The sequence below is a fragment of the Pan paniscus genome, chromosome 9, assembly GCF_029289425.2.
Source record: "Pan paniscus chromosome 9, NHGRI_mPanPan1-v2.0_pri, whole genome shotgun sequence".
Lineage (NCBI taxonomy): Eukaryota > Metazoa > Chordata > Mammalia > Primates > Hominidae > Pan > Pan paniscus.
Genome location: NC_073258.2, coordinates 100385725 through 100405092, shown reverse-complemented (window position 1 = coordinate 100405092; position 19368 = coordinate 100385725). Strand labels below are relative to the sequence as shown.

The following is a 19368-nucleotide window of genomic DNA, read 5'->3' as shown; positions in this document are numbered from 1 at the left end:
CAGGCGGACCACAAGGTCAGGAGCTCGAGACCAGCCTGGCCAACATGGTGAAACCCTGTCTCTACTAAAAATACAAAAATTAGCCAGGCATGGTGGTGCACACCTGTAATCCCAGCTACTTGGGAGGCTGACGCAGGAGAATCGCTTGAACCCGGGAGGCGGAGCTTGCAGTGAGCCCACATTGCGCCACTGCACTCCAGCCTGGGCGACAGAGCGAGACTCTGCCTCAAAAAATAAATAAATAAATAAATAATAAAAATAAAAAATAGTTATCCCATAGCAAGCATTCATAGCAAGGATTATGCTAGGTCCTGTATATGAAACAGCAAATAGAACAGATAGATATTTTATCTATTCTTATAGAACAGATGATCTTGTACTTTTGTATAAACATGTAAAAATCATAATTGCAAAATATTCAAATGCTGAAAAATAAAAAATTTTCACTTCAAACCATGTTTATCCATGATCTGGACCATTCAGATGGTCCAGCATACCCTAGAGCCACAGAGAGGTTAAAGCCATACTATAAGCCTAGTCACCAACCCGAAGACTTCATTTATATTTAACTAAGTGCTCTGACAAATTTCAATGTGAAAGCTATAACGAAAATTAGAATGGAAAATGTTCTTTTCCAGATAATAAAAAAGAAAAATCTTCTGGTTGATATCTATGTTAAATATTATCAGATATGAAAGTTGACAGAGTTTCAAAAAGTCGATTGTTAACTTTATTAATGGCTAGCAAAATAGGATTTTTCTCAAAGAGCTAAAATAAACAGAAAATATATGGCATTTAACTCTTTCATTCTTGTAATTAGTTATACATGGTTCGTTTTACATATTATATATAATCCATATTTGGATCCTGATAAAACTATAAAATTTGTTTAATATAAAGGAGATCAAGAATCTTCCTTTGCATTCTGCATCCCACTTATGTCTGCTTGCTTGAGTGCTCAATGAATGTAATTGTCTTTCCACTTTATATTCCAAAGAGACCTGAATTTGAACAGGTGAGGTACAGAAAATAAGCTGTTTTCTTGCTCACAAATTATTCAAATGACTGCATAGAGGCAGTTCCCCAGATGCTCATGCTAAGCAATAAAACAATCCTTACCATAAACAAGCATATTTTACAGTAGTATTATTGTGGTACAAATTTATTTCTGCTTAACAAATGATAATATAAATATTCATTCACAAGTTCTCATGGACACTTGATACAATGTGAATTATTGGAGCATTACTTTATAATAATAAAGAAAATCAATGTAATTATTAATCTTCTATCAGGAAGGGTGTATTATTGTTGAAAATTATCTTGCCAGAAAGGGTTAGTCCAGTTTAAAGAAGAGATAATGTCCACGTCATCTTCTAGATTCCAAAACACTTTTGATGTGCATTGCATACTCCTTAGCCAATACTCAAGGGGAAAAATATTTTTCAATAAACATTTGCTAATGTAAAAAGTAATATTTAGCTCACCTAATAAGTTAATTTTTTCTTTAATCTCCAATACACTGAGACACAAATTTGCTCTTATTTCTCTAGGATGCTGAACCTGGCTTTTTAGTTGATAGTTTAATTTTATATCAATCCCAGGAATTTGTGACAATTATAGAAACCTTTTAACATTTTCTTTTCTTTTAAAATAAAAATAACAAAGCTCACTAAGTTCAGGTAATCCAGTTCCCACCGCCCACTGACAAGGAGAAATTAAATTGTCTTCTGATTAATTACACGTCTAATACCGCCAGGGCACAGCTGATAAAAGTCAACTTGGGTTTCCACACAGAGGTAGTCTCCATTATCATCATAACTTCCCCAGGGACAGATACAATGTGCAAATACATAATTTTAATTTGATCATGGAGGAGCCATAATCCATTTCTCTTTCTCAACTGCAGCAGGGAAGTCAGAATTTATATTAGCAGGCACCTGTTTTCTGTAACACTTCTGTTTTCATTTTCCTTTGTAAGTTCTTAGGCAGCACTAACTGGCAGTGACAAAGTTCTGTGCAATTTACCACATGGCCACCAAGAAGGACTGTATTTGTATAAGCTTATCAATGACAGACACTCTCTGTTCAACAGTATATCATCATCTTGGCAGAAGGAACAAACTGTCACCTTTCCAATAAAATGGATTTAACTCAATGGAGGAGAATGGGGTCAAAGTAGAGAAAAAAAAAATGCCTTTTGTTGTTGTTTTTAAAGCAATACAGCTGACATTAGAAGCATCTGAAAGTGATTCAGAAGAAAGAAACTATATGTATTAATGTAGGTCTAGGAAGGAGGTCACTGTGGCTCCAGGAATTAGATTTCCTCTCTTGTCTCACCTTCATGTTGTCTGGTATGTTGAAAAGCACTGCTACAGGAGACAGTCCTCCCATTATTCTCCTACTAGGTACCATCTATAGACAGACAGAATCTTTCTGAGCCTCATCCCTATTGAGAAGAAAAAAATACTTTACTTACCCAAGTGCAAAGATACAGACTACATAAACCTCAAATTATTTTTGATTCTAAGATTTATAAATTTAGTCAAGGAAAAGATATAAATATACCTAGTTTTAATAAACCTAATTAAATATTATTCTTATTTAGTCTACAACTTTTGCTAGAAATATATACGTAAAGTTAGGATGTTGACAAAAATATATGCTGGTACTGAGGAGTACAAAATGAATGCTTTTTCAAAAACCTCCAACCAAATGATAGAATGTTAATGAATTAATAATCATGGCTTTCCAGCCTATTCTAAGAATAAATACTAATAATATTTGTATATGACATATCTCCCATGCATTATTTCCCCTGATCTCAGTGTCCTATTAGGCTGTTCTATTAAAATCTCTATTACACCAGTCAGGAAATAGTCAGACTCATATTAATGACTTCATATACATAACCCTTTTCTGCAAATCCTCTTTAATGAGCTGGCCACTGCTATTCTCTGTGTCTTTCCATCTCATTTCTTACCTATATTTTTTAGTTTAACTAAACACACAACCAAAAAAATGATGACAGTAGTAAAAAAGAATGTGACATTAAGTAAAATTTACAGGAAGACAAAACACGCTGGGAAAAGAGATGAAAGTGATCCTGCTAACCCTTGTGCATGTGTGTTAGTTCGTTCTTACGTGTCTATAAAGAAATATCTGAAGCTAGATAATTCGTAAAGAAGAGAGGCTTAACTGGCTCACAGTTCTGCTGGCTGTAGAAAAAGCAGGCACCAACACTCTTGGCTTCTGGTGAGGGCTTTAGGAAGCTTGTAACAATGGCAGAAAGCAAGAGGAGCTGGTGTATCACAGGGTGAGAGCAGGAGCAAGCAATAGTGAGGGGGAAGGTGCCACACTCTTTTAAACAACCAGATCTCACGTTATTCAGAGTGAGAACTCACCCATTACCAAGAGGAGGGCACCAAGCTATTCAGGAAGGATCTACTCCCATGATCCAAAGACCTCCCACTAGACCTCACCTCCAAAATGGGGGATTACATTTCAACACGAGATTTGCAGAAGACAAACATCCAAACTCTTTCAGCATGCTAGCAAGCCAAAACAATTTCAGATAATTAGCTGCCTTCATAAAGCTACTCTTATTGAAAGCAATGATATCACTATTATTATTAATTGTTTATACCACTCTGTATGACCTAAACAGATGTCATGCATGGTTTTGTGTTCCACCTATAGGTATGAAGGGAAAACTTCCCTTCTGCCCTCTGAAGGTTGGCTGAAATGTACTGACAATGGAAAGATTAACAGAAGAAAAGGCATACAAATTTACTAACATGCATGGGGGGAAATCATGGGAGAATGATTACCTAACAACCCAATCAGGTTCACAATCGTATATACTCTTCTTCATTGGAAAGAAAGAGATAGGAGAATGTAGGCAATTTTAAGGAGTAGTAAATCATTTTTCAGGAGAACTGAATGGGCCCAAAGAGCAGACAATGGTTTGTAAATGATTCTCTTTGAATACCAAGTGGTAATGGGGAACGGGGAACAGAAAATAGCAAGGGACAAGGTTCCTCTGAGCTCTGGGGCAGATGGCAACAAATTGTGAGAAGGTGAGGGGTGAAACTTCACTGCAAACAAAGGTTGTCTTATTATGTATACAAAGTCTCTCAAGTAATCTCTTGACTGCACCCTCAGTAGAATACATGAAAAGTCTATCTGGGCATGGTGACAACTTTTAGTCTTTTTCTCTTCTCTGCTAGTTAATATTGCCTGATCATTTGATGAGATTTCTGAGGAGGAGGCTTTAAGACAATTGCATTTCTTTTGGAAGAAATTTCCTCAGTCAGATAAGGGCACTTCCACAGAAAGTGCCCTTGGGAGGAGCGAAACAAGGGAAAGGTGGAAAGTCCTTGGTTATGAGGCGGCTTCTAGGGGCTTCCAACTTCCTTTAAGACAAGTTGAAAGTGCTCAGCATGACAAAGCATCATATTTTGGGTTATTGTTCTTTAAGCCCAAACACATGAATAAAGAACAATTTATATTTCACAAAAAGGAAGCTATTTGTACTAAATATTATTGTGATATACTTATTGAAATGTTAAATACTTCTAAAGAAATTAGACTAATTACTGGCCATAGTCTAAAAAGAATATGATAGTTAAAAAAACCCATTGGCTGGAGAAATTCTGCATAATAGAGTAAAGGAACATAAAATTTTAGTTTCTGTTGTTGAGTTTGTTTAAACATGGAGACGGAATTTACAAAGAGCCGAAAACCATCAGGAAAGCTGCTTATAAATTGAAAGTAGATAAATCCTGGACCGTATTGTCTTCTTCCAATTGCTATCTCTGCACACATTTGGGGGATGTATGTGTTCTAAAAAAAGAATTCTCAAAGAGAACAATAACAGATTTTGACACAATAGAGATTAAAATGTTGGTGCTTTTTTCACATATATATTAAAAATAGGCTACAATAATTATGATTACCTCAAATGATTTCACATATTCTTTGATAATAGCTTAGATTTTCTTGAAGTTAATTAATTTCATATTAAGAAAACTAAATTAATTTACAGAGTTTTAAAGTTCTTTTTTGTTTTTGTTTTTGTTTTTTTACATTCAGCTAATGAGTTTAGGACACAGTTCTTTCACTGCTACTGTATTTGAAAATGAGGATACAGAGAAATATTTAGTCTACTTTACTTTTGCTATAAACAGAATTGTTGGCCAGGTGTGGTGGCTCATGCCTGTAATCCCAGCACTTTAGGAGGCCTAGGCAGGAGGATCACTTGAGGCCAGGAATTCAAAACCAGCCAACATAGTGAGACCCTATCTCTACAAAATAAAAAATAAAAATAAAAAAATTACCCTGATGTGGTGACACATGCCTGTAGTCCTAGCTACTTGGGAGGGTGAAGTGAGAGGATCACTTGATCTCAGGGATTCAATGTTTCAGTGAGCCATGATGATACCACTGCACTCTAGCTTGGGTGACAAAGCAAGACCCTGTCTAAATAAATAAGTAAATTAAAAAAAAAAAAACAGAATTGCTTCTATTTGCATGTGAAACAGTCACAGACATATATAAATATGTGTTAGAGTAAAAAATGAGCACACGTTTTTCTTATTGCTGTACGTGCTCTCTGTATAATGTGCTTTTGCAGCTACTCTCTTGAAGAGATTGAATCTACTTTTCCACCTCTTGAATCTGATCTTGGCTCATGGGATTTGCTTTGTCCAATGAAATATTAGCAAATATAACAGAGGCATGAAAAGTGCTTGTAAACTGGGGATTTTTCTGTTTCTTCCTGTACCTAAAAAGCATACAACTACATGAAAGAGCCTAAGCTAGCCTTCTGGATGATCAGAAACATGACCAAGTCATTCCCATTGCCTTTGCTAACAAGGCATCAATCACAAGCAATGTGAGTAAGGCCAAATAACACCATCAAGTGCGTCATGGGTACTGCAGAGATAAACTGAGGCTGCCCAGACCAGAAGAACCACCGAGCTCTAACCCTCGGAATTGTAAGAAAGAATACATGCTATTTTATTTTAAGTGAATAAATTGTGGGCTGATATGTTATGCTGCAAAAGCTAACTAAGGCAATATGCATTCTTCATGTACATTGGGCATAAAGTGAATTGAATTTCCATAAACAGTTTCTCCAGCCTTAAAACACATATCCACAAATGGAAAGACACACACTCCTCCTCAAATTTTTGTCTTTTCCAAGCTATCTACCATTCTTTCTCCTTTTCCTAGGTTTACATTGTCAGAAAACAGATTTGACAATAATTGTCTAATTTTCCTCTTCTACTAACCAATTCACAACTCACTGCTGTAACACTGGGGTTTCTACTACTTCATTAAATGTAACTATTACTATCATTAAAAGAAAAGAGTTTAGTACCGATCGCATTTAAACTTCCTAATGCATTGCCACTGCTGACCACTCTCTTTCTGGAGATGTTTTGCTTTCCTTCTTTCCCACCGTTTCCCAAAATTTATAATTTGCCTTTCATTCTTTTCAGCCTGTACTTCCTCTTTCCCCTTAAAAAAGTACATGCTACTCAGACATGCTTCCTTGTCTTATAACTCATTATTACATCCATAGTTCTTGAGTGATTATTTCCTTTCCCATATCTTAAAATGTCATCCATGCAAGAATGAATCACAGATTTACTTTTAGCTCGGTCATCTTCCCTAAATTTTAGATATTTTTCACCTAAGGGTATTATAGACATCTAAAGCTCAACATATACATTGTTGAGCTCAGTATTTCCCAGCTTTAAATCTGCACTTCCCATTTTATTAAGAATCCAAGTAAATGGCAAGATCATCTACACCTATAAGCAAGGTAAGAAACCATTTCCTCTACCAATAAATATTTAATCAATTACTAAGTCCTATATATTTTAATGCCAGTATCTTTTTAAATATTTCACTCCTGTTGATAATCTTCACTGTAGTCTTATTTTCAGGCCCTCATCATATTTTATTCAAGTATTCAGAATGCTATGCTTAGTCTAATTCTCATGTATTCATAACCAGTTTTTCCTATTAACATCTTATGGTAGTATGAAACATGTACCACAGTTAATACACTAATAATTATATTTTATTTTTAACGAACGTAGAGGAGAAAAGATAATTTATTTTTTTCTGCGCACTTAATAGTTCTTAACTAAGACTTCCTGTAATGAAAGACAGATCAACAGGAGTAAAAAAGTTTATTAACATGTATATTCCCTGTGTATGACTGATAACTCAGAGAAATATGTAAATGTCTAGAGTAGATCTCAAAGAAAATAAAATTAAACTTTAGGTTTCAACATCATTGCTTTTTAATAGAAAGGAAAAAAAAGTGCAAGGAAGGCTCAGTTAAGATAAGATGGCCAGAAAAGCAGCTTAAACAAAGGTAAGATTTGATATGCAGATTTTAGTCAATGCCTGCTTTATTGATTATGAGTCTCTAGTAATTTAGTTGTCCTTCTCTTCGTGGTGCAGAGAGAGAGAGACACTCTTACAAACAGGTATTTCTTATGCAAACACGCATTTTTCTTACAAAAGGGTAACTTCTCAGAGCCAGTCCTGTGTCTGCAGTTTTTCAAAATAACCAACTCAAAATAACTAGTATGCCAAGGAGGCATACTTTGGAGTGGCATATTCTGATCTCCAGCAGTTATGTTTTGGGGATGAAATGTCCTGAGCATTATCACTAACACACATACTTGACTGAGATTTCCTTAGTATTTATGTAATGCTCTTTTTCTCTTCTGAGATCCTATCCAGTATTCCTCATTACATTTAGTTATCATGTCTCCTTAGTCTCCTCTTTCTGTGCAAAAGTTTCCCTAATTTTCCTAAGTTTTGATGACTTCGAAAGTTTTGAGGAGTACTAGTCAAGGCTTCTTTTCTTTTAATAAATACCCCTTAGAAAATATCTCTTCATATTTCTCTAATGATTAGACCGGGGTTATAGGTTTGGGGGAGGAAAACCACAAAGCTGAGCTGTCATTCTCATCATACCAAGGGTAATATCATCAACATGACTTATCTCTGCTAATATTGATCATGATTATTACCTGGCTGAGGAAATGTTTGCCAGTTTTCTCCACCATAAAATCACTTCTCTTTTGGCCCCCATTTCCCATTCTGTACTCTTTGGAAACAAGTCAGTATGCACAGTGAATACTTAAGAAAAGAGATATTTATTTCACACCTCCTTGAGGATGAAGTATCTACATAAATTATTTGAAATTAATCTACATAAAGATTGATCAATTTTCCTGATTCATTATTTATTTAATCTTTTATCTATATCAATATGGACTTATGAATATTCATTTATTTGGACTATAACCCAATATTTATTTATTTATTTATTTACTTACTTATTTGCTGAAATTGTCCCAGTTTTGGTTACTGGGAACTATCCCAGTTGGCTCCTACATCTCTTTGACACACCAGACTCTCATATTCTTTCTGGTTTTGTTTTGGTTTTGGTTTGTTTGTTTTAGCACTCGCTTACTTTCTGGCACTACAGGATACTCTAGAATGATTTATATATTTCTTGGCCCAGTCCTAGAATTAGGCTTCTCTCTAAACAGCCCTGGTTGCTTTGAGTAGAAAATGGTATAAATGGTATTAGAAACCGAAATCTTGATACTTTGTGTGTTGGTCGCTACTCAGACACATAGATTCTAATCCTTCTCAGCTGTAAGAGAAATGAAATAGGTATTAGTATATCTACAGAAGTATACACACACCCACCCAAACACACACACACGTGTGTGTCTCGAATTCTAATTCATTATCACATGGATCATTCTAAACTTCTTCTCTTGCTTATTGTAATCTCCCACACCAACAGTGAGAAACCTGGCCTCCACCATCTGCCTTCCATGGACTTAGTTGTTCCAGTATACATGTTTATGGATTTTAGGAGTGCTGACATGGGAAAAAATATTATTAACTAGAGTGCAGTGCTTAAGTACAGTATTTTTTGCCTTTAGTTTTGCAGACTCATTTCTGAAGTTATTTAAGTCTGTTTATCCCCTAACTTCCCTAAGTGAAGTTGCTTCCTATTAATAATACAGGCTGGGCGCGGTGGCTCACGCCTGTTATCCCAGCAGTTTGGGAGGTCGAGGCAGGTGGATCACCTGAGGTTGGGAGTTTGAGACCAGCCTGGCCAACATGGTGAAACCCCACCTCTACTAAAAATAGAAAAATTAGCGGGGCATGGTGGCACACATCTGTAATCCCAGCTACTCGGGAGGCTGAGGCAGGAGAATTTCTTGAACCTGGAGGCAGAGATGGCAGTGAGCTGAGATAGCTTCACTGCACTCCAGCCTGGGAGACAGGGTGAAACTCCATCTCAAAATAATAATAATAATAATAATAATAATAATATTGTTAGATTCTTTGTCATATTCTGCTTTTTGTCCTCAGATCCTCTGACCTACTACTATATATTTTTTAAATATGCAAACATTATGGTTTACTCCATGCTGGAAAGTTCTAGTTGATTTTGACAAACGTGTAATGTCTTGCATCCACGATTATAGTATCATACAAAGTAGTTTCAATGCCCTAAAAAATGTCCTTTGCTTCATTTACCCATTCAACCCTCTCCCTTATCCTGGCAATCACCAATCTGTTTATAGTCTCCACAGTTATTCTCTTTCCAGTTGTTATATAAAGAAAATCATATAGCATGTAGTCTGTTCAAACTATCTTTTTTCAATTAGCCATTTGTATATAGAATCCATTAATATGTTTGTGTAGTTTGGTATTGGTAATTCATTCTTTTTTATCGCTGAATAGTATTCCATTGTATAGAATTCCATAGTTTAATCACTTATTGAAGGACATTTGTTCTTTCCAGTTTGGGGTTATTATTACTAAATCTCTGGTAAACGCTTATATGGTAGTTTTTGTGTGGATATAAGTTTTCAAATCAGTTAGGTAAATGCCTAGAAGACTTACTGTTTGATCATATGACAAAATTGTGTTTAGCTTTGTAAGAAACTGCAAAACTGCCTTCCAAAATGGCTATACCATGTTGAATTCTCACTGTCAATGAGAGTTCCCATCAATCTGTATCTTCACCAGAATTGGTATTGTTTTTATTAATTTTTATTTATTTGGATTTTAGCCATTTTGATATCTGTAGCAATATATCATTGTTGTTTTAATTGTGGATTCATTTTTAATATAAGGTTGCCTGTCCTTGTGAAAGATGCCAAGCTTTTATGACTACCTGTAGTGAGTTTTCAAACATAGAGTTATGTAAGAGTTCTTTTCCGTTTCTTAGACACACCCAAGATAATCCGTAGATTTTCAAAAACTGAATAAACAAAGGAAATATGGAAAACAATCAGGGTATTCTTCAGTTAGTCTTTTTGGTTCAAACAGCACCAACAACGTAAAATGTGCTCTCAATGGCCCTCATTTTCATAACAGTAATTAACTCAGTGTGCCAAATAGGCCCTATAATGTGACATTCATATACTACTAAAAGCAATAACCAGTGAAAATGAAATAATAAAATACTAAATATTTAAAATAGTGAGGGCAATATAGAGTGTAAGCATTAACCAAGGAACAAAAGCAGAATAGGGGCTCTACCTCCGAAATAGTATGATAAAATGAGGATGAAGGCAAATGAAAGATTTCGAACATAATCGTTCTTGATAAATGATCCTTTCAAGTATCCTAATCAATTTTATTTTAAACAGATATCTACAGCAAAAAAGAAATTCATCTGTTTAAAAAAGCAACTGAACATTTGCTGCACATCAACTGCAGATATGATGATTAAAGATCAAATCCCATGTAACAATTATACATGACCTTTGTTTTCAACTTTTCTATCTGCTTTGCCTATAACATTTGAAATACCACTTATACCCAAACTCTTCCTAATTACTTCTGTCTTCCAATGTTTCCTTTACTTCACGAAATGAATAGTAACTTGATTCCAGTATTAGCTGGAAATCTAGGGATCATGGACCCCACATCAGGCTGAGTATTTCTGTGTTTGTTTCCACAACCACTGTATAATAGCTCTTTTGCAGGGACTGTTTATTTCAGGAAACAATATTGGACAAATACAAGAGAATGAAACTTTACAGTATTATTACAGAATACCACCTTCTTTCTTTCTAGCATTGTCAGATTAATAAATAAAAGCACTGGACATCTGTTAAATTTAATTTCTAGATAAAATGAAATAAAATATTGCATGGAATATACCAGAGCTAAAAACAAAACAACAACAAAAAACATACACACAAAACTTTCTTTTGAAATCCAAATCTAACTGGGTGTCCTTTATTTCATCTTGCAACCCTACCTCCATCTCCTTCAGTTGGCTTATAAGTTCAAGAGGAAAATGACATTGAGAAGATAAAAGAGAAACAACTGAGATCAGCAGGGAAGACAGTAATGCTGCACAAAAAAAAGAAGCCCAACACTGAATAAAATATCTGAAGACTCTTGATTTCTTTTTTAAATAACCATAATATTGATGAATCACAGTTTTCACTTAACTCTTAATGCCTTTGAGATACCTTACCTTTTCATGTCATAGATGTCTCTACCAACATTTTATAGAGGTATCCTTTTTCCTTGCATGTCTCTTATTAAACCTGTTTTTTCTGTAAGCAACGTGTTGAACGTATAATAGTACTAATATATAAATAATTACTTGGTTTTTTGTTTTTTCAGTTATTTAATTACTAGTATTGCAATAAAAAGGCTTTTATATATCTTGTAAAAGCATTTAGATAAGTGCAGGTATGCTGCAGATATTACATTCAACACATAACAACTTATATAACTGAAATACTAAATTTATTTCTGTATATAAAGAAATTCTTTTAGATTTCAAATAATGTTTTGGAGCATAATCTGATTATAAGTTGAGGATTGCCTTTTCAGTTATAAAGAAGACTCATATATCATACATAATTGAAGTTATACTTTTGGTACATTACGAATAGTAATAATAGTATAAAGGCTAAAGAATAACCGTTGTAAAATTATAATTTAAAAAATATAGCTTAAATGATTCTAAAAAGAGTTTATATTTACTTGTATTTGGGTTTGTTCTTCTATCAGTCCTTTTTTCTTTAGACAATCTGCAGTTTTCTTCATGTTACACAATATAGGAAAGACTTAATTGACAGGAGAATGTGTTTAGTTCTTTGAAATAAAGAAATTTAGTATAATCAATTAGATATTTTTGTTGCATAGTAATATAACCATATAGAAGTTGAGGCAATATTAGTGATCATATGTAAATAATATGCATGCTCTATATCTTTATGTAGTTTGTATTCTATATTATATATGATCATAAATACATATCTTGAACATGTATTATCCTCATATATATGTATAAATGGAACATGTATGTATTTATATCAATATTTGCATAGAGTACTGAATGATCATATATATCAAAATGAATATTTTACTGCTTTAAAAATATATTTAGTATAATTAACACATTAAAAATGTGTTTAAAATGAAAGCAATCTTTTAATCTAAAATTATCAGCTGTTACATTTTATTTCAGACTCTCTTACCATACATACTACCTAAATTTAGCCCACAATATAGGTACTGATTTAAATATAATCAAGCTGTAAATGTTACATGCATAGCGCTTAAATTATGACCACAATTTAATTTCTAATCATTCTTCAATTAAAGCAAATAAGCTCTGACATATTAACTTTTAGCATTATGATATTACTACCAATACTATAAACTTTTCTTCGGAATAAAAGTATCTCATTTTAGAGTCAAGATATAGAAAAATAAGTTTAATTACAACAAAGTCAGAGAAGGTGAGACAATCTGAAAAAATACATTGTGTTAGAGATGCCTTTAGATACTGTTATATATAATAAAGCTAACCTGATTCTGTTTTATATGGTGAAATTTAGCATTGTGATGAGACACTTTTATAATTAGCTGCTATAAAATACATATTTATTTATATACATATACATTATATGCATAAATATATGCACATATGTATGTATATATGTGTGGGAGATATATATATATATATTTCCAAGGCTTCTGAAAGCTAGATGGTTTAGATTGTAAATGAATGTCAATGAGGTAAATACTCATTTTATTAACATTTATAGTGTACCTTATTATATTAAATTGTATATGGCATTTTGCAATGTTAACAGCGGCTTAAGGGTTGCTGCCTTTCTCTTGTTGGAAAGTATAAATACTGATATAAATTTAAATTAATACCTGAGGATATTTTGTAAGGGAGACCTTGATATATTTTGGTTATTTTGATACTTAGAAAATCAAATAATTAATTAATCAGGACTTTTACCTGAAAGACACATGGTGACTGACAGAAACAGCATTAGTTTCCAAGAGGAAGCCATCCTCAGTCACTAGAATCTTCTGTGTCTGAATGTGTTTAACAGCTCTGGTGTTTCTTCATTAAAGAGTGCCCTGTTTGAGATAGATAACAATTTTCTTAAACAGAGGAAATAAACAAACAGAAAAGCAAACAAATACAAACCAATGCAAAAATCTCCTAATAACATGATAAATAACCATTAGTGCAAAGGTCAGATTAATATGCACTAGACAGCAATAATACAGTTTCTGTTAGAATTCATGTAATACACAACACAAGTACTTAGGAAATGTGATCAACTCTCCTTTTCACATTTATCTACATTGAATACTCCCATACAGATAGTAAAAACATCAGGTTCTAATGGGGATAATTTTTCCTCACAGGGAATGTGTAATAGCTATATTTATTACCTTAGACAAATTATTGGACTAGAAAAATAGGGTAGAGAAACCAGTTACCTTAAAATATACTGCTTTGGTCTAGAGCATAACTAATGATCGGTTGGCCAAGTGATTTTACACATTGTGCCTGTAGCTCATCAAAACCACCACAGGGAATTTTTCTCATTTAATTATTAATGTCAACTTCCTTTGTTTATAACTCCTATGATTATCTGTACAGTGTTATAGTTCTCTCCTTTGGTGAATTATTTCTTTCAGTATCTTTTGCTGGCTGGAACGTAAGGGAAAAGGGATTTTCATGAATATTTAATGTTTTTGTCTAATGCCATTTTTATAACAATAACCAATATAGCACATTAATATATTTGGTTCCTTTTTTTCCCTGAATGATACAATAAACATGAAAAGAATAGAAAATTCTGACACTAAACTTTCTGCAAGAACTTGACAAATATATATGGGAAGTCTGTGTAATCCACAAGTACCTCCAGAATTTTCACGTGTCAGCTATGTTCTTCTTGGCGCAAAGCCGTTCAGTTGAGAAATAATTGTAAAGTACGTCAATGATTTTTGAATAATGACTACCTTCTTGGTATCTGGTCCCTCCTTATGAAATTAGAAGTCTAGGTTATCTCTATATTTTAGGAAACATCTGAAAAATATAGACACATATATTTTCCCCTAGCTAGATCATAATGTAATATAGTTATGTCAAAGAAAGGAATTTATTGTTAGTACCTCTACCTGAATGAAGTTACTTACATTTTATTTATAATTTTAAATATAAGTCTTCGTAGTCTATTTTAACTTTATATTTGGGGATCGTTAATGGAGAAGAAAATTAAGACAATAATGGTTAATTTATTTATAACAAGCATAAACAAAAGAATTTTTTCATCATTTTCTGTATTTTATGAGTAAATATCAGATATACATATAATTCAAAGTACTAAATAACAACCTCATAGCTAATTGTGACAATTTAAAGCATCTTGGTTATTTATACACTGCTTTTTACCAGAAAGGAAAATAATAAAATCCACATATCACACATAATAACTGGAGAGATTAAAGTTGCCAGAAGTATGATTATGACTCATGAGAACTGCACAGTTGAGTTAGCAAAGTTTCAATTCATGATTAAATTGACCTTTTTTGAAATTGTGAATTCTGAGAAGGTAATATAGCTTTGGCTTAATTCATTTCTATGAGCTTGTGCTCAGTCCCATACTCCCCAAACTGGTACTTCTCGCTCTATTTACAATGTCCTAAGGTCCTCTGTTGTTCTAAATATTCTTCATAAACAAATACAAATGTTATTACAACCCTTAAGGGCTGTTTCTGGGACTGTCAAAGGGAAAACCCACAGACATTCATGTGCACACACATACACGGGTTGAGAGCCATCAAAAGGAGCATTGACTCATGAAGATAGCAGGAGAAACTGGACACGGTAGCAAAGGATCTTCAGTAAAATTTCAAGGAGTTATTGGTCTTAGATAAAGAACTTATTTTTGAGTGGAACAGTGTGGAAAGACTGACAAGGAACACATGGATAAATAAGTCAGTGTCAAACAGTGATACCTACTCTGAAGAAATTAACAGAGTAAAGGGACAACCTGTGACCGGAGGATAGAAGGTGAGATTTTAGTAGGAATGCATGTGAAGCACTTTTCATAAGATGCCATGTAGGGCGTTATGAAATAATCTTTAAGTATAAACTCCAGGCACATTTTTCCTACTCTCAAATATAAATGGTACACTGAATTTGATTTCTAAAATAACTTATTTTATGTTAAAATCTCTTGTAAAAGAAGAAGTGTGTGTGTGTGTGTGTGTGTGTGTGTGTGTGTGTGTGTTTGTGTGTGTATTCATTTTCAAGCACCAGTGCTTGGTCCTTAGGGCATAAACAAAATAATATTTCTTAAATACACACAACATAATATTTCTTAAAAAGTCATTCTTTTTAAGATACATAATTACATTATATTTTATTTTTGCTCTCCTCCCTTATTCTCTCTCTCTTTTTCTCCCTTTCTGTCTCTTTCTAGTATTGAGATTATTAGTTTGTGCTTTTTCTATTGACAAATTGTAGCTGTATACATTTATGTAGTACAACATAATGCTTTGATACGTATATAAAATATAGTATAATTAAATCAAGCTAATTAAGATATCCATCACCTCACTTACGTATCATATTTTTATGATGAGACATCTGAAATTTACTCTCTTGGTTTTTTTAAAATACATAATACTGAAGGACATTAAGCTCAGTAAAATAACTTCTGAGTAAAATAAAAAGTAAATGAAATAATATTTAAGATTCTGAAATACGTAAACTTTTTACACGTTTCTTTTGAAAACATAGTTATCCGATGACTTTAATAAAATTCCTGCATCAAAGAAATGACAATATAATTAATTACACATATATTAGGTTCCTACTAGATGCAAGGTTAAGTTATAATCAATGAATAAAAGTTACCAAAGCAAAGAGAAGGGTGTGTATTTGGAAATGCCTTTTTGGCTACCAGTTTAATGTACCAGTTTACATTAAACTGCTGTGCATTGTGAGATTAAAAAGTCACAAACAGGAATTTGGAAACTACTAATTGGAATTTGTTTAATCTCACATTTTTAAAATAACTTATTTCAATTCTTAGAATATGTACTTTCTGTCAACTATTACATTCAAAGAATAATGTATGAAATGACATCCCATTTCTTGGCATTTTCCTCTGAACTATTGCAAATATTTGCAAGTAGAGTGCAATAAGTAGATAATAGTGTTCGGATTCAGTCATAGATTACAAAGAATAAATGCATTGTGAGGTTGACTGCATGTACAAATACTTTAAAGCATTACACCTTAATAGGTCTGAATATATGTCTACGAAGTAAGTCAAGTAATAATAGTATATTTCCACTTGGTTACAAGCTAGTCTTTTAAAAATGCAAGGTGTTAATAGTGCATACATCTGCAAATTAAGAGAGAGAGAGAGGGAGAGAACCAGCGAGAGAAAGAAATATCTATTACAGACTGCTGGTTTCACCAATTCTATACAGTTTTGCCCACGGCCGTATGCAATCCGGTCCCTGTCTAACTTTTTAATTTCATCTTCTAACTTTTTAGACTAACTCCATTCCCACAACACTGACTTTCTTGCTAGTCCTCAAGCATGCCAAGCACATACTGTGTCCTCTGCCTAGACCTCTCCAACATCAGTTGTTTCCATACCTTAGAGTTTTAAATCATTGCAGACTGTTCTTTCTAGAAGCCTTTCTTGGTTACTCTCCTTAAAATAGCAAGCCCCTTCCTGTCAGCTCTGTCACTGATTTTTCTTACATTTGCCCTGCCTTATTTTTATTCTTAGCAATTATCAGTGCCTGAGGTTAAACTAGTCTATTTACATCTTAATTATCTTTTTCTCCTACTAGAATGTCATATCCATGGAAGCAAGGATTTTTGTCTTGTTTATCTTTACAGAACCAGCATCTAGAACAGTGACCACCATAGAAAGTATTCAATTATTATTTTTTAGATAATAATTATTGAATAAACTGAAGTCTCTAGGAAATAAATTTTTTGGCAAAATATAATACAAAAAAAAAAAAAAACTGACCAGGTGCGTAGCTCATGTCTGTAATCCCAGCATTTTGGGAGGCAAGGCAGGCAGATCACTTGAGGTCAGGAGTTTGAGACCAGCCTGGCCAACATGGTGAAACCTTGTCTCTACTAAGAATACAGAAATTAGCTAGGCCTGGTGGCACTTGCCTATAATACCAGTTACTTGAGAGGCTGAGACATGAGAATCACTTGAACCAGGGAGACAGAGGTTGCAGTGAGCCGAGATTGTGCCACTGCACTCCAGCCTGGGTGATGGAGTGAGACTCTGTCTCAAAAAAAAAAAAAAGAAAAAACTCAGTGTTTCTTAAATTTTCATACTACAGTCATGTGCTATATAATGACATTTCAGTCAACGTTGAACTGCATATATGATGATGTTCCCATAAGATAATTATATTTTACTGTACTTTTCATATGTTTAGATACACAAATACTTATTGTGTTATAATTGCCTACATTATTCAGCACAGTAACATCCTGTACAGGTCTGTAGCCTAGAAGCAATAGACTATATTATAGGCTAGATCTGTAGCAAGCTGCACCATCTAGGTTTGTGTAAATAAACTCTACAGTGTTCACACAATGATTATATCATCTAAGAAGATATTTCTCAGAATATGGCTCAGTCATTAAGGGATACTTGACTATCCTAATAACAACTACCATTTATTAGATAAATTACAAGTATTGTGTTAAGCACTTTACCTACACAATCTCTAGGACATCTCTTATTGATGAAGCTAATTTGCCCCAGTTAATAAATAATATTAACCCTTAAGCTCCATCATGTCTTACAAGATTCCAAAGCAATCCCTGTGAGAGACCAGACAACCTTTACTCTGACACAATTGGGACTGGTACTGAGTTAATAAAAAACCCTTTAAAAACACTTAATTCACATATGCCTTAAATGTTTGCCATCTAATATTTAATTCTGTATTCTTAATATACAGAATATATATGCCAATTATTATATAGCAGTGACATCTTTTTATGATTATAAAGATTCTGGTGGAAAAAATGATTTCTTTCAACTCAGCATCACAGGAAACTGCAGTGTATAAATTGTGCCTGTGTTGCATCATATACAACTTTAAATTTATTTAAAGTGGCCTAAAAACATATGAAGTGATCTGATGGCAGGATTCTTGGAGGCTTTCATTATTTTTATGCAGTTATTTCATACATACATTATAGCATTTTTAAGTGACTATCTTATAAAGTTTAGGGCTTTAGCCTTAAACAAACTTTTTGCCAAATGCTCTTACTTTTGGTACTCTCATGTATCTGTGATTTCCAAAATGCTTATTTAACTTACATAATTACAATAACATGGACAACTTATATAACTAGACTTGGAACAAACACAAATGATCTTGGTAAACATGTGACTGAAAAAGTGGCAGTGAATAAACTAGAGATTAGCCTACTTACCTGTTAATATCATCTATATTCTGAGTTATTTTCATTCATTAAGGTAATGATGGATGTTAGTTATTCTGTGAAATTAGAACAGTAGAGGTTGAGTAAAAGTGTTCCTATTCCCACTTACATGTGATAAGGCCTCAATGTGAGGGCCTTGTATGTAAATTTTGGTGAAAGGAATAAAATGAAGAAATATCTCTTTTCCCATGGACCTTATTCTCCATCTCAACCATGACTCTTTGGTAAGACTGAAGCTTGTGACATTTTGCTTGGAAGTTCCCTTGAAAGGCTGAATAAGGTTGGAATAGGGCTCATAGAAAAGGAACATAAAATAAGTTTTTGAGGTGAATTGCTTTCAAGATATCCTTGAAGTTATCTAGCTCAATGCACCTGGGGAAAAAAATAGATAACAAAATGTGGCCAAAGTTATAGCAGGAATAAAGAAGAATGTGTCTCCTTATTGCTTGCTGTCATATATCCTTTGAGGACCAAGCAGCAAAAAAATATTTTGGCTTTCAAATTTAGCCAGA

The 19368-nt window shown here is 33.5% G+C and overlaps 1 protein-coding gene across 1 annotated transcript in view; it reads right to left on the bottom strand.

The window, feature by feature from the left end:
- CNTN5 (contactin 5) overlaps nucleotides 1-19368 on the bottom strand; it is a 1328674-nt gene that overhangs the window by 777003 nt on the left and 532303 nt on the right. The window contains exon 3 of the mRNA XM_034933581.3: nucleotides 13346-13470. Coding sequence (XP_034789472.3) covers nucleotides 13346-13400 — 55 coding nt within the window. The 5' untranslated portion in view covers nucleotides 13401-13470. The remainder of the gene's footprint in view (nucleotides 1-13345; nucleotides 13471-19368) is intronic.